This window comes from Balaenoptera musculus, chromosome 3, assembly GCF_009873245.2.
Source record: "Balaenoptera musculus isolate JJ_BM4_2016_0621 chromosome 3, mBalMus1.pri.v3, whole genome shotgun sequence".
NCBI classification, from domain to species: domain Eukaryota; kingdom Metazoa; phylum Chordata; class Mammalia; order Artiodactyla; family Balaenopteridae; genus Balaenoptera; species Balaenoptera musculus.
Window position 1 is genome coordinate 170,668,121 of NC_045787.1, and position 24,920 is coordinate 170,693,040.

The window sequence follows — 24,920 nt, forward strand, 5'->3', positions numbered from 1 at the left end:
GACAAGCAAGTGGAGAGGTGATCTCTAAATTCAAGGGGTACAGGAGGCCTCTGGCTGGTGGTGAGGTGGGTCCAGGGATATGGTGGCATCTTCATTCCTGCACACCCTGTTGGGGAGGGGGTGGTGCCTCCTGCCCTGGCTCTGCCTGAACCGCCAGGCCCACCCTGTGGTGGGCCCAGTGGGCTCTAGTCGCAGGAACACAGCTTGTCTGTGCCAGGGCTGAGTCCCACCCTGTTCCTGGCAGTAAGGCAAATGCCAGCATCATCTGCATCAGGCCCCTAGAAGCCCTAACGGGGAGGGGGCCAGGAGGGGAGCCACCCAGACCCCGTGGCCCTGCCTGAGAGGATCCTGCTTTTTCTCCTGGTGGCCCCTGGGGCTTATCAGAACCCTTGTGTCAGGCTCCCCGTTGGGGTGGGGGGTGGTCCCAGGACTCCTATTCTGGGGTGGAGACAGATTCGTGAGCAGACTACTTTCGGTGGGGAGGCAATAGAGGGAGGGAGCATGACTGGGGGACCCAGGGCCCTTGCAGATGGTTTTGAGGCCAAGATCTGGGTTGTCCAAGAGCCCCAGTGGCTGACAGGTCAGGGTCGGAGTGCACCAGGGGAGGGCACAGCCATGCAAAGGCCTGCAGGTGGGGGTGATTCCTCATGCTGCAGAGGAGGAAACTGAGGCTCGCGAGGGTAGCCAGCAACAGTCAGGGCGGGATTCGAATCCAGGACCCATGGAGTCCGAGCCTCTCCCTAAGGCAGAAGGGCCTCAAGGGGCTCAGGGGCCGCCGAGAGATGGCCCTGCCCACGACCCCGCCCACGACCCCCCGCCCACCAGAGGCTCCGCCCCACGGCATGACCGGAAGTGCGCGGGGCCCCCAAGATGGCGCCCGAAACCCGGAAGTGAGCGCGGCCGCGGCGAAGCTCGGAGAAACGGAGGCGCCGCGGGCTCCGCGCCCGGCCGGACCCGGGTCCGAGGTGAGGCGCGCCCGGCCCCACCCCCTGGCCCGTCCTCGCCGCCCCCGCCCGGCTGAGCCGCGCTCCCTGGCCTGCGCGGGCCCTGGCACCCCGCGGCCGCCCGCGCCCCGGGCCGGGGGTTCCGGAGTTCCGGGGTTCCGGGGCAGCGGGCGCGGGGAGCGCGGCGGCGTGTCCCCGCCCTCCTGGGCGACCCCCGACCACGTCCTCCGCCGCGATCCTGCGACCGCGTCGTCCGCCGTGAACTCTCTCTAACCCCGTACTCTTCGGCGACCCTCGACCTTGCGCTGCTCCGTGACCCCCGCCCGACACTCGCCTTGGCGTGAACCCTGAACCCAGGCGACTCCCCAGCCTTTTCCTCTCGCCCTCCTCGGCGATTCCCTGGCCCCTCCCGTCTTGGTGATCCCCGGACTTTACTTTGGTGACCCTTGACCCCGCACTTCTCTGTGACTCTCCTGCAGTTGGTGACCCCCTCCTGACTGCTCCTCCGTCGTTCCCCGACCCCTCTCTTCTTGTGACTCTCCAGCTCCATTACCTTACCCCTCCTTTTCTGGGTGACCCCTGACCCCAGGCTGCTTGCAGATTTCTGCCCTTCCTCCTCAGTGTCCCCTCTCCCAGGACCCCTCCTGTCCTGGCTTCTCCACCCTGGGGCTGTTGTTCCCTGTGTTTCCACGGGTGGGATCCTGTGGCCTTGGGATGGGGGCCTTGCTGGTATTAGCTGAGCTGGCAGAGCATGTTGGGTGGGAGTGTCTCCCGGAGCTGGCACTGGAAACGGCCCCCAAGGATGTGCTGGGGGAGGTGGTGGGCAGAGGGCTGCCGGGACTTGGAGTGGGTGCAGGAGCAGCCTGTGACGGTGGATGGGGAAAGGAGGCCCCTTCCCAGCACCCCAGCGCTGGCCGGGAGGGGCCGGGGCAGGGGAGCAGAGGCGTGGACAGCCAGGCAGGAGTGTCTCATAGCATCGTGTTGTTAACGTCCTGGAAAAGGAAAAAGAACCGAGCATGTGAAGTGTGTCTGCCCCCCTCGGCTTCTGCTTCCCGGAATGCGCCTTGGTCCCGCCTGCCCTGGACATCCTTTCTGCCTGTCCACTGCCTGGCCCGGCCAGGTTTGGTGCCATCTGTTTGCACGCGGGGCAGGCCTGGACAAGGCCTGGGATGGAGCTTGCTGGCAGTCACGGGGTGGGGGTGGGGGGGTGCGGGTGAGTGTTCCACGTGTGGCGAGGGGGCCGGTGTCGGACGGACTTTAGGTGGGAACCTGCCTACCTGCTGCCGGGCCAGGTGATCCAGCCCCGAGCCCACCATGGTGGGTCTGTCCCCGTAGGAAAGGTTCAAGGGAACTGGGGCTGGTCCCCAGGGGCCGGAGAGCCCGGAGGGAAGAAAGGCCACCTGTCAGAGGCGTGAGGCTCCAGACAAGTCAGTGGACGTGAGGCCCGCCCTTCCTCCAGGCTGGGCGGCCAGGGCTGGACCTGACCCTGCGTTTCCGGTCCCTGCCCTGGGCCCTGCATGCCTGGCTGTGCTGGGAGCTCTGCCCTTAGGGACCCTTGTGAACAGAGGAGAAGCCGTGGGCCCCTGTCCTTGGGGCTGAGACCTGGGGCTATCGGGCGGTCTGGAGAAGCCACCGCCAGCCCAGCTGCACCTTTTCTTCCAAGCGCCCTGGATTTTCCCAGGGGAGTTCCCAGAGATGGGTAGTGGCTGTTCAGGGCTGTCTGCTTGGACCCTGGGTGGGTGGGCTGGGGAAGGGTGGTCCCAGGACGCCCCAGGGCCGGGGAGATGCAGGCAGGCGCCTGACAGACCCTGGGGAGCCTGGAGAGTGTGAGACACCGTCCCCAGGGACAGCCAATGGGGACCCAGGGGAAGGCTCTCTGGGATTTTGGAGGGCTGGAGGGCCCTTTGTTTAACTCTGTGAGATGTCTGCTCACACCTGCCTGGAGCCGGACCCACCCTGTGTGTGTGTGTGTGTGTGTGTGTGTGTGTGTGTGTGCGTGCGCGCGCACGCGCGTGCGCGCACGCGTTGGGGGAGATGTTTACGCTTTGGCGGCGGGGTGGTGGGCCCTGGGGCCCAGATGAGGGGCCTGATTTCCAGGGGAGCCTCGCGGCAGAGCACAGAAGAAGCAGTTGGCTTTGAAGTCCAGGCGGGGTGGCCCTCAGGTGTGCAGCCCAGGGCCAGCGCTCTCCAGCTGCCTGACCACCTCGACCTGGGTGGGGTGGGGGAACGGAGGCTGGCCCCCACTGGGAACATGACCAGCCCAGCTGGACCAGCTTGGTTCTAGCAAAGGCTCAGACACCCCTCCAGCAGGGGCCGGGCCGGAAACGCTGACCCAGCACAGGGCTCTGGCCACGTGAGCGAGCCGGGCTGGGAATAAAGAGGCAACTGTGCCCAGTCCCCAGAGGCCGCCTCCCTCCCAGGACGGCCTCCACCCGTGAGGCCTTTACAGAGGCTGCCGGGGGCGGGGATCTGCTTTTTCTCCGTGCGGGGGGGGGGGGGGGTCTTGTCATCAAAAAGTGGAGGCATCTGGAGGCTGACACACAGAGTGGGAAGACAGGCCCCCAGGGTGTCAGCACAGTTCCAGGGGGTGCGTGTCAGTGTGCGCATGTGCGAGTGCATGTGTGCAGATTCGTGTGCAGCAGTGCACGTACATGCCAGAGTGTGCACGCGTCATGTGTGAGTGCCGCGTGCACACGTGTGCATGCGTGTTGCACTTGTGCATACATGTGAGAGTGAGTATGAGTGTGTGTGTGTGTGTGTGTGTCTTGCGTACGTGCGATCCGTCAGTGGGCAGGCTTGGAGCATCTCCAGCCACTTTTCCACAGCCAAGGGCCGTGTGGTCAGATGCGGGGAGGGCTGGTTACGGAAGGCTGCCTGGAGTAGCCGAGAGCGAGGTCACTCAGGCCCGGTCCAGGCCTGGCCAGCCCTGCTCACCCACCATCTCCCCATCTGCCCCGTCTGGGTGCGGCCTGGTGTCCGTGGGCCCCCTCTCCCCTGAGTGGAACCCCAGTCCCTGTCCCTTGGAACTACCCTCTCCTCTGCGGCTGGCAGGTCAGTCCCACATGGGCGACCTGAGCTGGGCTGGGGAGGACAGCAAACTTCCTTCATCTTCCTGCCATGGTGACAGCCACCAGCGTCCTCCCTGGGAGCTGGGGCCGCCCTGCCCTCAGGCGGGTGACTCAGGTGAGGGCGATTTCTGAGGCTCTGGGCTTGCCAGCCCCCTGGGGTGGGGGGCAGAGCTAAGGCCTGTCGTTTATGTACAGCGACAGGGACTGACTTTGAGAACACGATGCTCAGCGAGAGAAGCCAGATAGAAGGACACACTGTGTGATTCCTTTGGTGGGAAACATCCAGAACAGGCCAATCCAGAGAGACAGGGAGTGGGTTAGTGGTTGTCAGGGGCTGGGGAGGGGGTGGGGGTGACTGCTGATGGGAGTGAGGTTTCTTTTTGGGGCGACGGAATGTTCTGGAACTAGATGGAGGTGGTGGTTGCAGAAGTCTGTGGATGTACTAAAGGCCACTGAATTGTTCACTTTAAACTGGTGAAGCGTATGGCATGTGAATCGCGTCTCCATAAAACAAAGAAGTGTTTAAAAAAAGAGAGATAGCAGGGCCTGGCTGAGCCCTCAGATGCCCGGTTCTGCGGCCTGGGGTGAGCGGGCGTCAGCTGGCCCAGAGCGTGGAGGTCTGTCTTCTCCCAGCCCCACAAGGAGGGCAGGGGAGGTGCCGTCTGCCCATCTTATGGTGGGTGAACGAGGCTCCCCTGGGAGCCCCCAAGCCCCAGCTCTGCCCTGACTGCCACCGGCAGGAAGCGGTCTTGCGGGTACGTGGGCTCCTGGTGCAGGGGTGCCTGGGCCGTGGTGGGAGGCCTGGGAGCCCCTCCCTGAAGCCCGGCCCTGTGGGAGGTGGCAGGCCGGGCTGGCCGTGCCCTGGCCCTCCTGTAGGTTCCCCTGATTGGCTGGGACACCCCCACATTCACCCGTTAGGTGACTCGTCCCCTCCTGGGTCGGCTCAGCGCTCCCCCCCCCGCCACTCCCGTGGAGCCCACGGGGCAGAAAGGGCATCCGCCGCGTGGCAGGCAGGGACACCACCAGGGAAGGCATTGAACTTGGCCCCGCTGTGTGCCGGGGGCAGAAGCGGGGGCGGGAGTGGGGGCAGCGGTCACCCCGCGCCTCCCTGGGGTCCTCAGGCAACCCCTCCCTCCAGGCAGGCGACCGCCCCGCCTTCCCCGCTGGCCTCGCCCCGGGGCTGCGCCCTCTCCCTGCGGGCAGGTACCTCCCTCCGGGTTGGCCTCCGTCCCCATTGCAGCCAGGCCCCAAGTGAAACCGAAAGAGGCCTCGCCGGCCTCGCTGCCAGGTCCACAGCTGGCGCGGGAGCCGGGCCACATTCCGGAAGGCCGGCGCCTTTCCCAGGAGCCGGGGTGGGAGTTGCAGCCCCCGGGTCAGAGGCTGACACAGGAAGCGGGATGGAGGAGGACGGGAGGAGGGAGCGTCTTGGGGCCGCTGGCGCAGTGAGCCTGTATGGCTGTGACTCATCGCCGGATGGGGATGGGGTGAGAATCCCGCGTGGAGTTGGCCGGGAGGCGCCAGGAGCGGGTGTACCCCAGCACCTGAGGTACGGTGAGGAAAGGCTAGCGCAGGAGCTGGGACAGTGGTGAGGGGCAGGGCGAGCCTGAGTGATTGGCCTCTCCGCCCTCCGCCCTCAGCCCTCACCTCTCGCGGACGCAGCCCTGCAGCAGACCTGCAGCAGCCCTGCAGCGTTGGGGGCGCTCGGAGCTCAGCAGGGGTTCGCCAGCAGAGCCGCTCAGTGTCTGCAAAGCTCTGCGTGGCCTGCACGGCTTGGGGGCGGTGCTCGGCCCTGGGAGCTGCACGGTGGGGGCGCGGGACCCTCCCCACCACCCACTCCCGGCCGGCCGGGGTGCCACAGGGCGTCGGGGCCCTCCTGGTGTTGCCTGGAGTATGTCCGCGGGCCGGGGCATTGGGGGGCAGTTCCGTGAGATTCAGGCCTTCCGGGAGGCTCAGCCACCGTCCTGGGCGCTGGGCTCAGGGTGAGTGAGCCTGCAGGTGGGCGTCGGGTGGCACTCAGGAGGACCCTGGCCGGGGGGAGCTGGGTTGTAACTGGAGAGTCTGGCAGCTCTGCCCCCGGCACCGTGGGCACGAAGAGGAAGGCACCCCATGCTGGGACTGCACCCCAAAATCCAGACCTGCCACTCCCCTTGCAAAACCAGCCCATCTGGAAGACCCAGGCCGCATCCCTGCGCAGAGGAGGCCCCGCAGCCCCTCTGTGGCCCTGAGGAGGCTCCCCGGGGGCCTCACCACCTCCAACACCTGTGGGGTGGTACCATGCACAGGGTCAGGCCAGTCCCGGCCAGGCTGCCTGTTCACTCGTGGGCTGTGTCCTAGCTGGGTTCAGGGGTCGGCTCAGTAACGGCCTCAGAGATGCCCCCGTCCTGGCCCCGGAACCTGCAGACGTGTCACCCCACACACAAAGGCACTTTGCTGGTGGGATTAAATTAGGAGCCCTGAGATGGGGAGGACCCTGGATTCCCCGGGGGGCCCAGTGTCATCACAAAGTCCTTATAAGCAGAGGACTTTCTCCATGGAGGCTGAAGGGGACTGAGTCGGAGCTCAAGGGGCCTCCATATGCTGCTGCTGAAGCCGGGCTGCAGCCCCACCCTGCCGACAGGCTCAGCACCAAGCCGGGCCTCTGGAGACCCAGAGCCGAGGGCCGGCGAGCTTGCCTGGACTTCTGACCTGCAGGCCTGGGAGAGGGCCTGAGTTTGTGGTTATTCATCTCGACAGGAGAAGCGAACGGAGGCTCCATCTGCTGTGATTTGGGGGCGGGTGCCCTTTGGCTTGGGCGAAGGTCTCTTAGGATGTTCTTGGCACCAGGCTGGACCTAAGGAGCCCAAGGAGGGTGCTGACGGGTCTGACCACTCACCTGGGACTAGTGCGACCCGGCTGTGGGCAGCACCAGCCACTGTCTCGCTCCGGACTCTCTGAGGAGCTGGGTAGAGAGACCTGGCGTGCCAGCTGGCCTGAGACACTCCTGTCATCAAGCAGCAAGTGACAGGGGGGACAGACCCTTCTCCCCACAGAACCTGGACAGACTGGGGCACATCAGTGTCAAAGGACTAGGAAGTCGGGCCTGCTGAGATTTGGCTTTAACATCCACTCAGGGGAAGAAGACCTGGGGGTCAGAGGAGACCACAAGCTCAGTGTGTCTAAAGCCTTTTATTTTATTTTAATTATTTTTTATTTTTGGTTGTGTTGGGTCTTCCGTTGCTGTGTGCGGGCTTTCTCTAGTTGCGGCTAGTGGGGGCTACTGTTCGTTGCGGTGCGCGGGCTCTAGGCGTGCGGGCTTCAGTAATTGTGGCTCGCGGGCTCTAGAGCGCAGGCTCAGTAGTTGCGGCGCATGGGCTTAGCTGCTCCGCAGCATGTGGGATCTTCCCAGACCAGGGATCGAACCCGTGTCCCCTGCATTGGCAGGTGGATTCCCAACCACTCTGCCACAAGGGAAGTCCTTCTAAAGCCTTTTAAAGACCACGAGTAATCACAGGCCCTGAGCAGGCACTCCCCAGTGGAGGAAGCCCGTGTGAAGATGCCCTGCTGCTGTGGGCAGCCGCTCCACACCTGTCCACGTGGACGTAGGTTGGAAGGTCCACCAGCAGCAAGGGTGGGGCAGTAGGCACCACAGCTGGAGCTCCATCCTGTGGGCTCTCCCCTGGTAAGGCTGGACCACACCTGGGAGTTGGGACCAGGGGTCGGGGCCCCAAGACCCAGGCTCGGTATCCCCAGCTGTGACTAAGGAAGCTCCTGGTCTTCAACCCCATTCCCCGCTGGGCCCTCGAGCGGATACAAAGGGCTGCGTGCCCGCAAGCTGTGCCCTCAGGGCTGGTGGGGGGCACTGACTGTCCTCCTGAGGGCTGTAAGGCACTGACAGGTCCTTATAGATTCGGGGCGGCCGCTCTGGGTGTGTGAGTTGCTTTGTGAAGCACCCGCCCTGCCGTGGGCCATCAGAGCACCCCAGGCCGGCTGTTCTGCGCCCACATGCGGATGGGTATGTGGGTGCGGACACAGCCAGTGCAGGTGACCCCGGGTTGGTGCCTCTGACACTCAGCCTGAGGGTCTCCTTTTCTGCATAAACATTCAGCAAATATCGCTCTGTCACCTGGGTCTGGGGTCGGTTCTGCATCCTGAGGTGCAGTTTCTCCTAATGGCTGCCCTTGCCCTCCTGGCCTCTGGTCCGTCCGAGATGCGTGGGGGGAACCCTGACACCCGCCGCCTGCTTTGCTGGCCGGGGCCTGTCCTCAGGCATGTGCCTGCCCCCGTGGTGGCTCCTGGGGTAGCGGCACCGTCCCTGGGTTGGCGTCCGGGGTCACCGTGCGTGTGCCCCGTGGCCGGCGCCCATGTGGTCTGGCTCTGTTGTGGTCGCCCTCCCCCCAGGGCCTCTCCGTGCGGCCTGGTGTTGACTGTACCGGGCCGGGGCCGAGGCTCTGATGCTGCGGCCCCATGATGGGGGTGGGGGCCGGGGGGGTGGTCTGTGTCCCAGTAGGCCAGGAGGTTTTGCAAGAGACTGCTTGTCAATTCAGCCACCCGCTGGCAGTGAAGCGTGGGAGCTGGGGGGCCTGCAGATCCTCCCCCCACTGACAGCAGAACTGGAAGTTGGACCCCTGGCCTTCTCCGCGGGCCCACCTCGTCCTCCTTGTCCCAGACAATGGGGCTCCCTGTCCCTCCCGGGCGTGTGCTCAGGGGCCGGGCCCTCCCCAGCTCTAGCATCCCAGGGCTGCTGCGTTCGCAGGCCTCCTGGGAACCCGTGGAGGTCCTGGGTCGCACGCTTGGCGCCAGCCTCGCCCTGGTCAGTGGTGCGCCCAGCCCCGGGTGGCAGGAATTAGAGCCCAGTGTCAGGGTGGCTCCTTAGCTCTGCTGAATGAAGCGGCTGAAGGAAGCCTCCCCGTCCTGTCCTAGTGTCCGGGGGCGGCCGTAACAGCTGACCGCACACTTGGCTTAAACCACAGAGATTATCCTCTCCCAGCTCTGGAGGCCAGCCGTCTGAGATCAAGGTGTGGCAGGGCTGTGCTCCCTCCAGAGGCTGGGGCGGGGGGCGGCTGCGGGGGGATCCTTCCCGCCTCTTCCAGCTCGTGGGGCTCCAGGTGTCCTGGGCCTGTGGCTGCATCACCCCGGCCTCGGCCTCTGTCTTCACGTGGCTTCTCCCTGTGTCTCTCTGTCCAAATTTCCCTCTTATAAAGGCACGGTCTTTGCGTTAGGGCCGCCCTACTGCAGTACAACCCCATCTTAATTGATTTCATCTGTGAAGACCCTATTTCTAAATGAGGGTCTATTCCCAGGTTCCTGGTGGATGTGAACCTGGGGGACACCAGTCTTTCCAGCATACGTCCTCTGTCCCACCCCCTCCCTCCTGCACACTGGGCCCTGTCCGCCAAATCCCCGTACCCCCATCGCTCACCAGCTGGCCCTGTGTCCCCATGTGTCCCACCCGTGTACCTGGCCTGGTCAGTTGGTGGGGAGGCCCCTGAGGCTTCCCTTGGGACCCTCCCCCACCACTCCCCCTCCCTTTCCGGCCTGTCTATGGAGGTGACTGTCCAGGGGCACGTGCCCTCCTGGGGGTCCTGACATAGCCGAGTGGTGCCAGCCAGCCCAGGTGGGACCTCAGTGCGTGGCCGGTGCCCCCAGGACAGGGCCCCATCCTCTTGCCCAAGCATCCCTGTCCCTCTGTCCCTCCGACTTCAGCACGGAGCCTCTCCGGGCGCCCCCACTGGGGACTGACCCCAGGCTGGCTCTGACCAGCAGGGCGAGGAGGGAGCTCCCCACCCCGGCCCTCCCCCAGATACCCCGGTCAGCCCAGTCGGGGCCCAGCCAGGCCTCCCGATTCCACCAGGGCCTCTGTCCCCGCGAGCCCCCCACTCTGCCCCCCGTCCCAGGATCCCAGGGCCATTGCTCAGAGCCCAGTGGAGGGGTGGCCAGAGGGGCTGCCGTCCCGTGGCCTGGAGGAGGCCAGCAGGTCCCTGATGCCTGGAGACGCGGTTCCTGGGGGGCCGGATAACAAGTGGCCAGTGGGGCCCAGACACCACCCGGCAGGGGGTCCGGGTGGCCGGTTCTGAGGGTGCTTGGGGGGCTGAGCCAGTAGCACGCATCGTGGGGTGAGACCCAGCGGCCTGCCCTGGGGACACCGGCCCCGCAGCGAGGTCCGGCCGGGGTGACGGGGTGAAGTGGGCTCAGCCAAGAGGCAGGGGTGGCCGTGGTCACCCGCCAGCTGGGCGCACCCCGGGGGTCCGGCTGTCCCAGATCTCGCCTCTTCCCACGTTCCGCCCCCCCACCCCCCCCATCGTCTGGTCTGGGCTACCAATTCTTTGATCTTTCTCTTTTACAATGACTCATTCGAAACCTGATCTCAAAAGGAAATCCTGCAACTCAAAGCTGGGTGAAGCGTGGGCCCCTCCCCAAGAGCACCTTGTGGGCACCCACGCGGCACGTGTCATGGGGCTTACGTCTAAAAATACACTCTGACCCGGCCTCCTTCAGTCCCAAGGCCCCACCTGGTGGGGTCAATCCTGGGCGGCTGGAAGCCCCCCAGGGACGTGGCGAGGTCACCCTCCGCAGCTCTGGGGCTGGCGACAGGGTCCTGAGCCCGGGGCGGGGCGGGGCTGGGTGGGGCTGCTCAGCAGAGGTCGGAAAGTGAGGGGATGGGTGTTTGAGGGCAGCTGCCCCAGTGCCAGCACTGGGGGGACGGGGGAGCAGGAGGCCAAGACTGTGGAGGTGGGGGTGGGGAGATGACCTTGGGCCTGGGCGTCGAAGGACAGGGACACCATATGGGTGGCCCTGGGGGCATGGGGATGGCGGTGGGCCCAGTGTCGACCCCTCCCCAGCCCCCGACAACTGCTCTCTGTCTGTGGATCTGCCTGTTCCGGACGTTTCCCATCAATGGAATCACACACTGTGTGTCTTCCTGCGTCTGGCTTCTCTCACTGAGCATCGTGTCCTCAGGGTCTGTCCACGTTGTAGCGAGTGTTAGGGCTTCACCCCTCTGCATGGCTGCGTGATGCTCCCGTGTGTGGAGGGACCACGTGTTTATCCATCATCCGCTGGTGGGCACTCGGGCTGTGTCCACCTTTTGGCTGCCGTGGTGACTGTTTAACCGTGCGAGGAGCTGCCGACCACCAGGCGGCACCACGTTCACTCTCACCCGCCGCGTCCCCCCTGCCCCATCCCGGATAATGGTGCCCAGCAGACACCTTGACTCACAACCGCGTCGCTCCCCTCCCCACACCCCCCTCCGGGTCCTGGTCTGAACCCCCTGCTTGGCGGGGTCCCCAAGGCATGCCCCCCGCCCTGTGTCTTTGAGAGGACAGGACGTACAGGCTCCGTTACAGGAACTCCCACGCAGTCATGGAGCCCTCGCTGCGGGGACAGACCTCTTTTGCTGGGGGAACGTGGTGCCCTGGATGGCAGGTGACGGCGTGGGGCCTCAGCCTGCTGGGGCTGCCACTCAGGACAGGGGCCACGGGGGCCACGCAGGCCTGGCCTGCTGCCGGTGGGGGTTCCTTGGGCACAGCGCACCCTGGGGACGGCCCGGGGTCCCCCTCCCATGCTTTTCGGCCGTGGGCTCTGGATGGTGCTTCCCAAGAAAGCAGCCCTGCCCTCTGCGGCCGCAGAGCCCGGAAGTGCCCGTGAGTGGGCCGGGGTCGACCGTGCTCGGGGTGTGGCTGCCGAGAGAGGGACGCTGTGGCAGCAGGGGTGTCAGTGGGGTTAGTGGGGGTCTCAGGCAGAGACACATCCCCTGCAGTTGCTGCAGACAAGGGACCCCAGGGACACAGCGAGCCGGCCCGCCTTCTGTCCCAGGTGGATCCGCTGAGGGGTCCCACGAATCGAGGAGCTTCCCGGGGCCTCCGCGGAGGCAGCGGTCACTGGAGTGGCTCGGGATCGCGGAGGCTCTGGGCTCCACTGAGCGCCAGATGAGCCCTGTGCTCATACCCGAGCAGCCCATCCTCCCGATGACCAAACCGAAGCTCAGAGGAGCTCAGGCGCCCCAGTTGTGGGAGGTTCTCCGACCCTTAGACGTGGAGCTGGGCTTTGACCGTCCGCCCGACCAAGACCGTGGGTCCCAGGGCAGCCTCGCATTCCTCCTCCTCCCGCCGGGTCCGGCCTGCAGGAGGCTGGGGGCCGTGGCACTGGCGGCCGGCCAGCAGCTGGAGCCCAAGGCCTGAGCAGAGCGGGGCGGCCCGGCCCCGGCTGCCTTCCTGAATGGCTGGACGCAGCTGTGGGCTGTGGCCCAGCCCCCCGGCCCCTTTCCCTCTGGGCCGCAGGGCGAGGCGCGCACGGGCGGCCCAGCCCGTGCAGGCGGCCCTCCCCGCCCCCACGGGATTGCACAAGCTGCCCGTGTGCGGCAGTGATTACTGGAAGTCCCGAGGATTTCTTCACTCAGGGCTTGGCCGGGAGCGCCAGCCGCCTCCCCTTCCTGCCTCCCTGGGTGATTAACGTCCTGGGGCTGCTCCCCGAGGCGTGCTCCGCCAGCCTGGGGTCCCTGCTATCCGTGGCGGGCGATGGGGCCTGGGGGACCGGGGTCCCAGGCCACAGGCGGGTGCGAATGGGGGGGATCACGTGGGGCTAGGTTGGCCCCGGCAGCTTTTCCCGGCTGGGTGTCTGCCCTCCTTCTCAGAGGGGACCCTGTGCGACCTTAGCCCCATCCCGGTCTGGGGGCTCTTCCCCACTCAGCTTGGCCCCAACCACCCGGAGACCCTCGGCAAGCCTGACCTGGTGGCAGAGGTATGGGGCTGCCCGGCCCCGGTGGGCCCCCCAGCTCAGAGCTGCCCACTGGCCGGGCTTCCTCTTTGCCAGACATGCTAGGCACAGAGAGCCGTGGGTGCGCCCCCCCCCACGGCTCATGCTGGGCTCCCAGGGCTCGAGGCCCACTTTGTGGGTGGAGGGAGCAGCTCTCGGCCAGCATTATTCAGGGGCCTGAGAACGAGGGCGGGAGAGTGGCGGGGCCTGGCCACCCGGAAGGGGCTGCCCTCACTCTGGAGGTCCCAGCCCGTGTCCCCAGGAGGGGGTGGCCAGACAGCAGGAGGGCCACCCCGGCAGCACTGCGGTGCTGGGAGCGTCAGCTTGCCCCCCGCGTGGATGGGGCAGTCGGAGGGGCTGGGGGGACATCTGCGGGGTCCCCTGGGGGTCCCGCCACCCCTTAGCCTGCTGGCCCTGTCCCTGGAGGGCGCCCCCCCCCCCGTCGGGATCAGAGGGCGATGTCAGGACATGCACGTCTTTCCCCAGGTCATGATGCCGCCACCACGGAGCAAGAAGCCCAGATAGGTGCCCCTGCGGCCCGGCTCGTGGAGCCCCCCGATGCTGGCAGCGGGGCCCACCATGGACGGGGAGTTCCCTCCGCACGAGCCTCCGCCAGCCGGCAGCGTCCTGTACAGCCCGCCGCCCCTGCAGACCCCGCTGTGCGGGCCCAGCGTCCAGGTGAGCCCCAGCCCTCGGGGTCTCCTCCCGGCCCCTCGGCTCCTCCCTGGTGCCTCAAGCCCATATCCCAGCCCCCAGGTTTGCAGGCAGGACCCTCGGGCGGCTCCCGTCACCCCCGAGTCCCTCACGTGTTAGCCGTGAGGTTTCTCCTGCCAAGGCCTCGGCTGGCCCTCAGGGGACGCTCGGCCCAGGCGGCTGCCCTCACCTGCCCTCACCTGCGGGACATCGAGGGCTTGGACCGCTGCGGCAGGTCACACTCGTCCGCTCTGCTTCATCGCTTCTTTCTTCTTACTTTATGAGACTTTATTTCTTAAGCAGTTCTAGGTTTACAGGAAAATGGCACAGCAAGTTCCTGTACACCTCTCCCCTCCCCACTCCCCCACTGTTAACATCTCACACTTGTGGGTGTGCCGTGTTCCAAACTGGGAGCCGGTGCTGACCCAGCATCCTTACCTAAGGGCCACAGTGACATTCGGTTCACTCTTGGTGTTGGATGTTCTGTGGGTTTTGACAGATGTCAGATGACCCGCATCCACCATTACGGCGTCACACCGCGTAGTTTCACTGCCCTAAAACCCCTCTGGTCCCCACCTGTCCATCCCTCCTCCCCCCAAGCCCCGCATTGCTGATCCTAACCCCGGCTCCAGAGACCTGCCTTTTCCAGAATGTCCCAGAGTTGGAATCACAGTGTGTAGCCTTCTCAGATCTGCTTCTTCTACTTAGCGATGTGTATTTAGGGTTCCTCCGAGACTTTTCCTGGCTTCATAGCCCATTTCTTTTTAGCACTAAACAACTTTCCGTCGTCCGCATGTCCCACGGTTGCTTCCACCCACTGAGGGACAACTCGCTTGCTTCCGAGCTCTGATGGCTGCAATAAAAGTACCGCGAGTGGTAAAACGACCCTAGGGGCCGGGCCTCCTCATATCACAGAAGGTACAAGAGGCCTCGCGAAGAGAAGTGTCCAGAATCCTCCAGCGAGTCAGGCCTGGAGCCAAACGGGGGCTCTTTCCCTGCAGAAAAGAAAAGAAGCCGAGTTTCTCGGTGCGGAGACTTGAGCTGCCGGGTGGGGAGACCAGGTGGGGTGCGGGCGCCAGTGGGCCGCGTGGGCTGCGGCAGTGACGCGCACACCTGCACGGAGAGAGAGCGCGAGGATCCAGCTTGGGGTTGGGAGAAGCCGGGCCCTGGGCCTCGGGGCCCAAGTGGAGCTCCGGGCTGAGGGTCCAGAGCCGTCATGGGGCGTCCCAGGCCCCAGACTGTAGCATCAGACGGGGCTGGGAGGTGCGCGCAAACCCAGGACTCACTCTGTGCCCGGCTGTGCCCACAAGGCACCCTAACGGGGCGGAGCACAGTGCCAAGCCACATCGAGCAGGCCTTGCCAGTTGGCAGGGAGGGAGCAAAAGCGGGTCACAGCTGCAGACCCGCCCACAGCTTCCAAGCCTCGGCTGATGGCCAGAGCCTCCGGCCAGTGTCCCGGGCGCACGTGTGCCAGGCCAGCTGTGCCCACGGGGCCCCTGCCCTCCTCAGCCCCCGCCTCCCTCCAAGCCTCTGCCCGCCCGCGCCCGCCCTGAGGCTCTCGGATGCCCCGGTGGCATCCCACACGCGGCACAAAGTGTGCTCCTTCCTCGGGTGCTGTGTCGCCCTGTTTCGCGGGCTCGGAGCACGCGCTTGTCATTCTTATAACGCCTCAGGATTCCTCCTCCTCAGCATACCATCATTTGCCTAATTATTTTCCTGTTGTTGGGCCTTTGGGGTGACTCCAGTTTTTTCTGCCGCTATAAATAGCGCCACTGCGTTTTCCTCCCCCCTCCTGGATGAGTCCCTGGGGGTGTGTTTCTGGAATAGAATTCCTGGGTCAGAGCGAGCCCCGGCTCGGGCGGGTTTGCAGAGGATGGAGCTGTTCCACAGGGAATGGGCTCCTGCCACGTCCCGTGGTGGTGACCCAGGAAGCCAACTGAGGACCAGGACATGAGCTCTGTCTGGACAGCCCGTGTGGACCAGAGGGGCTCAGACACTGGAATTGGGGAAGGGATGTTTGGAACAAGATAGGGACCCTTTTACAAGGGAGGTGCCGCGTGGAGCCCGACCTTGGCTCCGAGCCCCACTCCGGGCAGTCAGAGCCAGCAGGGCAGGCTTCCCGGTGCCCTCCAGGGCTCAGGCTGTGCACAGAGCCTGTTCCTCTCGGGCCACCGAACGTGGGGGTTGCCCCTCAGGCCACACTGGGCCTGGCCCAAGAGTGACCAGAAGCCCGGGCAGCCCGTGTAGGCTGCAGGCATCAGTGTTGGCACCGTGCTCCTTACTTTTCCTCTCTTGTGTCCTGGCCGAACCAAGCTTGTAAGGAGGATCCCAGGGTGGAGCAGGCGGGGAGTGGAGCTGGCCCCAGGGCTGCCTGGCAGGGACATGCCCCCAGGGCTGTCAGTGTCCCTAAGGTGGCCAGATTTAGCAAATAAAAATATAGAGTCCGGTGAAATTTAAGTTTCACATAAACACAAATAAAATTTTAGTACATGTGTGTTCCACACAGTATTTACACTAAAAATTATCTTTTGTTTATCAGAAATTCCAATTCCTGTTTTTTATCTGGCAGCCCTATGTTATCTGCCGCCCTTTCTGCCCTAGCAGGAATATCATCTTCCTTCATCAGTTTGCACATGGCCTAGGAAGCTTCTGGCTAATCTCCCAGGGCCTGCTCCTTCCCAGAAGAGGGCCAGCCTCTGTCTCCAGGCAGGCTCTGATTGGCTAGCTGGGGAAGAGGCCCATCTTTGGACTAATCAGGTCCCACAGGCCTGCCCTCTGAAGGTGGAGTCACCCCTCTGGCTGCAAGTGTAAAATCCCGAGGAAGGCTCTGATTGGCTGGCCATGCTGTACCACCCCTGTGGGGTGGGGCTGGATGTCCTTGGTTGGCAGCCTTGCCAGAGCAACGTGCTGCGGGAGGAGGTTGGGGTGCTGGGTAGACAAAGTTATAAGGGACCCTCCCAGCCTGAGGCCTCAAACTCCTCAAGGACCTGGGGGTCCCCTGGTCTGGGAGCTCCACAGGGACTGCCCCAGGCCCCGTCTGGGTGCAGGTGGAGAAGGTTGGTGAGCAAGGGGCCCCTCGGCGCCCCCCTCCCTGGCTGCCCCCTTCTGGGCCCAGACTAGAGCCTGGACTGGCCTCTAGTTTGGAGGCCAAGGGGCCTCTACCAGTCGATACCATCTCACCACATCTCCTTCATGCCTCTTCTCTGAGCTGGACCGTGGGGAAGCAGGCGGGGCCCTGTGGGCAGCCCAGGGCTGGGGGCACAGTAATGGAAAGTGGGTCTGGCAACCCCCTTGGCACAGAGGGGCGGTCCCGGCCCCCCATCCTGGTTCTGGGCCGGTACTAGGTCATTGAGTCCCGAGGGGCGGACGTTGTGTGGCCAGGGCTGGCACAAGCGGGCACGGCAACTGCGGCCAGAGGGCCTCCCTGATGGAGTTTCACGTGGCCAGCAGCCCGTTTAGGACAGGGATGCAGCACCCCGACTCTACAGAGGGTGTGAGTGTCCACAGCCCTACCCCTCAAGCCAGCCCTGGCACATGCTTCCCCTGCTGACTTCAGGCTCACCTTGCAGCCACCCTCCCTCCCCCTGGTGTTTCCTAAAGCAGGTTCCCCAGAACCCCTGCCTGTGCCTCACTCTTGGGCCACACAGGCTTGGCCTCTGGGAGCTCTGAGAAGGCCGGGCTTCAGACCTGCCTGGAGGGGTTGGGCTGCGAGAGTCTGGCTGGGACAGGGCCGTCCACAGTCCTGGTGGGAGCCCGTCACCCTGGCCTCAGCCCCCGCCCCTCTGAGAAGTCCCCTGCCCCTCTCCCCCACCCACCTTCTGGCGGGCTGCGCGTCTCGCTCATGGGTGCTGGCCCAGGAGGGACTCTTGCTGTCTTGCTTTACACAGGGTCCCCTCCTCCACTTTCTAGAATGCAGGCGTCCAGCCTGGGCTCCCCAGGCCCTGCAGGGATTCTGGGGGCCCTGCCAGTCCAGAGTCATGGCCACGCCCGCCATCCCCTCCCCAGCTGGTCCCCAGCGCTGCTTGTGTACTGACCAAAGCCTTCCTCTTCACCACAGCCCTCTGGGTGGGTTCTTCTGTGCACATGGGGAAACCGAGGCACCGGTGACCCAGCTGGGAAGCCCCTGGGTAGGCGGGCTCAGTGCTCTCTGGAGCCTGCCCCAGGGCAGTGCAGCGGTGGGGGGGGGATGCGGGGGAGGAGGGCCAGGGACCCTGCCCTCCTGTCCTCTCCCCTGACGCCCGCCACTCTGTCTCAGGATGCCATGCTGCATTACCCCTGGTGGAACAGCTTCTCGCCCACGCCATACCCAGCCTTCTCCAGCGAAAGCCAGTAAGTGCCCAGCCACACTGCGTCCTGCTGGGGGGGGTCCCCTCCTCGCAGGGGCTTCGCTCTGCCTCCTCATCCCGCAGTCATGGGCTAAAGAAAACTAGAGCTCTCAGTCAGGAGGGCTGTGGGCCAGGCCCTGGCCGCATGGGGAGAGCTGAGACTGACCTGCTGTGGTCTGTCTAGCGAGAACTCTCCAGGGAAGAGGGCAGGGGTAGTGGGGACGAGGGGACCAGGAAGGGCTCTACTGTGGAGGGGACACCAGGTGGTGGTGAGAAACTTCAGGGGTGAAAGGAGCCGGGAGGGCAGCTTCCCCGTGGAGGGCATCAGCAAGCTGGGTTTTGAAGGGTAAGTAGGAGTTTGCCAAGAGAGCACGCCTGGTACCAGGCCAAGGAACGGCCCATGCAAAGGGCACGGAAGCACACATAGCCAGAGCCTCAAGGTTCTTCTGGGGCGCCGTGTCCAGAGACATGGGTGCGTGGGCCCCTCCTGAGTGGAGTTTCTGAGGCGCCGGAGTTGTTCCTGCCGGCCTGTCCTGTACCTGGGGTGGGCAGGCAGCGCCCCCGGCACGCCTGCTGGCTCAGCTTCCTTCTCCGCCTCCAGCCAGTTCATGAACTCCTCCTTCATTGTGGGCCAGCCCTGCGTGGACACCAGCTATGGCCCTGCAGCCGCCACCCCCAGCTTCCCGCCAAAGAGCAGCGACTTTCCTCAGGTAGGAGACCTCGGCTGGGCCGTGCTCCACGTGGGGTGTCAGTGCTGGGGGACTGGGCTTGTTTGGGGGACGGGCTGGTGTGACTTCCCCGCAGCAGACGGGGGCTCGGGGTCGGAGGTCACGTAACCGAGGCTGGGGGCCCAGCTGCGCTCCTGCCCGTCTGCGGGTTATGGGGCCACATCTCGAGCGTCCGATTGCCTCGCCCAGACCTGTACTTGCTCCATTTGGGCGCCCTAGCGCCTTGGTGGGGTCCACGTTCCCGGCGCCCCCCCAAGGCCGGAGTGACGCCCAATCAGGTCGAAACAGCATAGTGAGCATTTATGTCCCCGAAACAGCAGCCGCTTGACGAACGTGAGCCCCTCGAGTTGGAGGAAAGGAGGACGTCTGACCTCGATCTTTTGGGGGACGCCAGGCAGCTCAGCCCCCAGGGAGTCAGGCGGACCCCGCCTTGCAGCCTTGTCCGCGGGGTTCACAAGTGGGTCCCACACCTCTGTCCCGCACAGCAGCCGTCGAGCCTGAGAGCCTCAGAGGGGGTTTGCGGGAAGGAGCCCAGCAATGTTGTGGGGTGACCCCGACCCGGGGGCAGGAAGTGGGGGCAACGGGGGCCGAGTGGCGCCGGGCTTCCCTTGGGAAGTTGAAACCCTCGGCAGCTTCCGTGCTGGCCTCTGTGTCTGGGCTGCCTCGGCGCTCGGTTTGGGAAGCATGCAGGTGGGCCCGCCAGGGAGTGGGGTGTCAGGCGCTCAGCTCCCCTGAGCCTCAGTTTCCTTCAGTAAAGTGGGGGCTCATGGGCCCCACCAGGTGACAGGCCGAGGGAGGCCACGGCACACACGGGCCGGTGCAGACCTGCTGGACTCACTTGGACCAAGGCCAGGGCCATTCAGACCGGCCCACACTCACCGGGGCAGCAGCAGGACCGGGCAGAGAACCGGACCGAGGGGTGTGTGCTGCGGTGACAGCGTCCCCCCAAATCCAGACCCTGCCGAGACCTCATGACAAGACCCTACTTGGCCGTCAGGTCTTTGCGGGTGTGATTAGGTAGACGGAGCTGAGGTCCTCCCAGTTAGGGTGGCCCTAAACCCGCTGGGGGTCCCTGTGGAGACACAGCCGCGGGGGCCGGGGTGGGGGGTAGGCACGTGGCCAGGGAGGTGGAGCCCAGGTGCTGGGGAGGTGGGGGACCCCAGAACCTGGGGGGCACAGCCCCACCACACCGTACCCTGGACGTCTGCCCTGAGCTGCCCTGTCAGTGACCCTTTGTGGCCACCCAGGAAGCGACACGGCTGGGCCTCGTGGCGACGGGAGCAGAGCCTGCCCCTCGGGAGCCCCAAGTCCCCCAGGGTGAGGGCGAGGGCCGGGGGGCAGGGACAGCAGGCCCGTGGTCGCAGCCTCCCTGCCTCTACAGAGGTATACGCGGTTTTCTCTGCCCGCCGCCGGCCCGTGAGGAGACCCTTGGCCTCCAGGAGAGGAAGGGCCAGTGGGTTCAGCATCCAGGGCACCCGGCCGACGGCCCAGGACCCTCTCCCCGCCCACCGCGGCCCCACGTCTCTGGCTCGGCCGCGGGCTGGCGGCTGACGGGCCTCCTGTCCACCGTGTCCTGGGCACGGCTCCGCGTCCAGACTTTCTCCCCTGCTGGGGCGTCCCTGCTGGGTGGATGAAGGCTTTGGGGGTGTCCCGGCTCCTGCGGCCACCCGCCTGGCCTCGCTCCGCCCCCCACTCACCTGCTTCCGCTGCTCCCCCAGCTCTGCGAGGGGTCCACGTGGCTTCCGAGCCCAGAAGCCCCCGGGGCGCCGCGTCCGCTCTTTGCTGCAGGTGGGGAAGCGTGCCCCGTGTTGGAGGTTGCTCATCCACCCCACAGATGCTCGCTGAGAGCGGCCGCAGCCCACCCGCCCTCCAGCTGCCCTTGCAGGGGGCGACTTGGACCCAGCTCTCCCTTTAGAGCAGCGAAACCTTCTTCAAACGAAATCTCACCTCACTGCCAACCGTGGGGTCAGACAGATGCGAGACCACAGTTCAGCCAGGCTGAGGGTCTGAGGCCCTGTGGTCAGCCTCCTCCACCTCCCCCAGGACCCTGGGCCTGTGGGCCAAGCCAGGACGGAGTCCAGAGCGAGCCTGGCATTCAAGGCTCTTCCCAGCCCAGCCCTGGCCCGGTGGGTCCACCACAGACGCCTCTGCTTCTGGTTCAGACTGAGTGACGTCGCACGGGGGCCGGCACAGGGACAGCCCCAAAGACGTCCCCGTCCTGATCCCGGGACCTGTGGATCTGTCACCTCACAGGGCAGAGGGGACTTTGCAGGTGGGATTAAATTAAGGCCCCTGAGATGGGGGTGACCCTGGATTCCCTGGGGGGCCCAGTGTCATCACAGGGTCTTTTTTTTTTTTTTAATATATATATATATTTTTTAATTAATTAATTAATATATGTTTGGTTGCGTTGGGTCTTTGTTGCTGCACGCAGGCTTTCTCTAGTTGCGGCGAGTGGGGGCTACTCTTCATTGCGGTGCGCAGGCTTCTCATTGCGGTGGCTTCTCTTGTTGCAGAGCACGGGCTCTAGGCGTACGGGCTTTGGTAGTTGTGGCACACGGGCTTCAGTAGTTGTGGCTCACGGGCTCTAGAGCGCAGGCTCAGTAGCTGTGGCGCACAGGCTTAGTTACTCCGCGGCATGTGGGATCTTCCTGGACCAGGGCTCGCACCCGCGTCCCCTGCATTGGCAGGCGGATTCTTAACCACTGCGCCACCACAGAAGTCCACAAGGTCCTTATGAGAGGGAGGCGGGAGGGTCAGAGGCAGAGAGAGACGGGAGATGCTGCGCTGCTGGCTGTGAGGATGCAGGAGGGGCCGCGAGCCAGGGATGCGGTGCCTCTAGAAGCTGGAAAAGGCGGGAACCGATGCTCCCCTGGAGCCTCTGGAAGGAACCGGCTCTGACAGCCCATCTCAGACTTCTGACCTCCAGAACCATAAAGTAATAAACGTGTGTTGTTTTAAGCCGTGAAGTTTGTAGTTTCATTACAGCCGCTTCACCACGTGAAGCCCTCACAAGGCCCATGGCACACTGTTGAAGCGTTCACTCCTGTTTGTACGTCAGAAGGAGTTGGAATGGGGAATCCAGAGCTGGGCTGGGGGCAGGCGGTGAATAGAAACCCACAGGCCTTAACACACCTCCTGGTTACTAAACTTGAGCCCTGAGTTTCCTAGCAGCCAAAGCAAAAAGAGAAAGGAGATGTGTTGTGTGACTCTTGCTGCCTACCAGGAGAAAGCTTCTCCCCGACTTCCCTTTTGGGCCGGGAGCAGTTCCCTGGGGGCTGCACACAAGCCGGCCCAGGCCAGGACCTTTGGTGAAGGTCGAGCCGGCCTCCGTGTGGGGTCCCCATTTCCCAGGTACCTGGGAAGGATCTCTAGCCGGAGGGACTCTGCCCTGGGGAACACGGAGAGCCAGTCCGGTCCCAGCTCTGGGGCAGCTCTGCTTCACTGGACAGTCCTGGCCATCAGACCTGGCACCCATTGAGCCCCCAGAGCCGGGGCCCTGGGTTCCAAGTGTGGGAGGGGAAGTGCACCCAGGGGTTGCCTGAAAATTTCGGCTCTGACACTCTTGCCTACACATTACATGTAGCATCTTACGTAGCCGAGGCCAGCGTCGCAGGGCAGAAATTAGCCCTGGTGCAACACAGGTGACCATACCCGTGTACACCCATGGGTGCGCTGAGGCTCCGAAGAGAACCGGCCAGGTGTCTGTAGGGTGCCCCACACTGGGAGGGGGTCTGCGTCCCTGGCAGGAGGCCCACAAACACGGCACGTTGTCTTCAAGGCCCTGTGTCAATGCGTCTCGTTGCTGATGGGTTGACCTTGACCCCTGGTGAGGCAGCGTCCTCTGGGTCCCCCCACTGTGCACTGTCCTTCCCACCCTCAGGTTGGCACAGAGTTGCTCAGGCCCTTACACCCCTTACACCTTGAGGGGCCCCACGTGGGGCCTCCCACCCCAGGGTGTAGTCCGCGTTGGGGAGTGTGGACGTATGGATTTTATTTTTTAATTAAAATATGACTTGCATTTCATACGATTCAGCAGTTTTAGTGCATTCACAGTGTTGTGCAGACATCACCTTTGTCCAAGTCCAGACCATTCCATCCCCCAAAGAAACCCCATCCCCCTTAGCAGTCACCCCTCCCCCTCCCCCTCCCCCATCCCAACACCACAAGTCCACGCTCTGTGTCTGTGAATCGGCCTGTTCTGGACGTTTCCCATCAGTGGAATCACACACTCTGGGTCCTCCTGCGTCTGGCTTCTCTCGCTGAGCATCGCGTTCTCAGGGTCCGTCCACGTTGCAGCGAGTGTCGGGGCTTCACCCGTTTGCGTGGCTGAGGGACGTCCCCGTGTGTGGGGGGACACGTGTGTGTATGTGTTTGTCCATCAATGGACACTTGGGTCGTTTCCGCCTCTCGACTGCCATAAATCATGCTGGTGTGGACGTGCGTGTAGACTTCAGTGTGAGCGTGTGTTGCAGGTGTGGCTGACTCTTGCTGGGAGGGCTGTTTGGGGCCTTGTTGGAGTCGGGGTTGGAGGGGTGCCCAGCCTTCCAAATGCCCCCCGGGGCCTTGTGCTTCCAGCTCTTGCTGCCCCTCCCCCTCCAGGCCCTCCTCTGGGTTCTCCCCACCCTGGTTTCTCTGGGGTCCTGTCTGCAGGGGTGGCCGCCCCGCCCTCCTTCACTGCCCCCCAGGGCCGAGCCCCGCTGCAGCCCCCGGGATCAGGTGCTGCCCTCCTCCCAAGGCCCCCTGGACCCTCACATCTCGGCCGGGCCCCGGGGAGGGGGAGGGCTCTTTCCGGTGGGCTGAGACCCCCTCACGCAGTCGCAGTCAGCAGGGCAGGCGTGCGCCCTGAGGGTCCCTCCAGGTATCTCAGGTGGGCCCCGCATCCACCCGATAAGGACACTTTCCATCTGCCAGCCCAGGCTTCTGGGAAGCAGGATGAGGTCACGGCTCAGAAAAGTGCTTTGCAAACTATGGGCAGCTCCCCACACAGAGAGGGGTCGGCGACGTCCACTGCTCCGCGAACGGATTTCCACAGGGTCGGAGGCTTGGCCTACCCCGCCAGCAGGCTCCTGGCGATTTCTGGCGCTGGCAGGGCGCGGTACAGGGCTGCTTCCCACGGGAAGCCCTTGGGTCACGCGGGGCCACGGCCAAGGCCCCCCGCCCTGGGGTCCGCACTCCCTCCGCAGGCTCCAGGGGAGGGTCCATCCTGCTTCTCACAGCTCCTGGGGCCCCAGGCGTGGGTGTGTCACCCCACCTCTTCCTCCGTCTCCACGCGGTCTCCTCTCTGTGTCCAGACCTCCCTCTTGTAAGGGCACCGGCCGTCGGCTTAGGGCCCGCCCTGCTCCAGTGCGACCACATCTTCGTTGACTACATCTGCAGCGACCCCATTTCCAAAGGAGGTCCCGACATGGGCCGCGCCCGCCCCTCTGTGGCCAGCCAGGGGGCAGCCTAGGGACCAGCGAACATCCCACCGGCCGGGCAGCCCCACGGATCGGACGCGCTGGCCCGACGGGGCCGACCAGCCGTCTGGTGATGAGATACAGGGGGCAGAGAGTCCGAGTTTAGAAACTGCTGGCAACCTGACCAGTATCCTGCTGCTGAAATCTAATCACAAAAAGTTTGTGCTTCTCCTTTGTGGGTCTTCTTTTCATGTCCGTTTCCTAGTAATTCTTTTTAAAATTGAGACGAAATTCACACACCTTAAAATTCATCCTTCTAAAGTGTGTTCACAGAGTTTTACAACCACCACCTTTATGTAATTCCGGAACGTTCCATCACCCCAAAAGGAAGCCCCATCCCCATCAGCAGTCACTCCCTCACCTCCTTCCCAGCCCCTGACAACCAGGAACCCACTCTGTCTCTGTGTGTGGATCTGCCTGTCCTGGACGTTTCCCATCAATGGAATCACACCGTGTGTGTCCTTCTGCGTCTTGCTTCTCTCACTGAGCATCGTGTTCTCAGGGTCCATCCACATTGTAGTGAGCGTCGAGGCTTCACCCCTTTACGTGGCTGAGTGATGTTCCCGTGTGTGGAGGGACCATGTCGTGTTTATCCGTCATCCGCTGCTGGACACTTAGGTTGTGTCCACCTTTGGCTGCTGTGGACGTGTGTCTCCGTTGCCCCTGGTGGGCGCCTGGCAGTGGAATAAGGGTCGTGGGGTGACTGTGACTGTTTTGCGAGGACGCTGCCCCGTTTCACGCCCCCACCGGCCGCGTACGGGTTCCGATTTTTCCACCTTCTCCCCACACTGGTCCCTGCTGGCTTTGTGGGTCCAGCTGTCCGGGCGGGTGTGAAGTGTGTCCCGCTGGTTTCGGGTTGCGTTTCCCCGTTGCCTGACAGTTTGCGTGTCCTTCCTCCCCTTGTTGACATTTGTACACATTCCTCACCTGTGGCAGTGGCCGCCGGCCATGTTTCCCCCCCCAACCCCCGCCG

At 64.3% G+C, this 24,920-nt stretch overlaps 1 protein-coding gene across 6 annotated transcripts in view; it reads left to right on the forward strand.

The window, feature by feature from the left end:
• The first annotated feature begins 852 nt into the window (after positions 1-852).
• The window catches only part of SBNO2 (strawberry notch homolog 2), a 43,844-nt gene continuing 19,776 nt past the window's right edge, over positions 853-24,920 (forward strand). For 4 of the 6 annotated variants that reach the window (XM_036847062.1, XM_036847065.1, XM_036847066.1 and 1 more), the window contains exons 1-4: positions 853-965; positions 13,229-13,420; positions 17,691-17,764; positions 18,362-18,470. In XM_036847062.1, coding sequence (XP_036702957.1) covers positions 13,301-13,420; positions 17,691-17,764; positions 18,362-18,470 — 303 coding nt within the window. In that variant the 5' untranslated portion in view covers positions 853-965; positions 13,229-13,300. Of the gene's footprint in view, positions 966-12,565; positions 12,728-13,228; positions 13,421-17,690; positions 17,765-18,361; positions 18,471-24,920 lie in introns of those variants that run through there. The other 2 variants (XM_036847063.1, XM_036847068.1) reach the window with 2 other exon arrangements.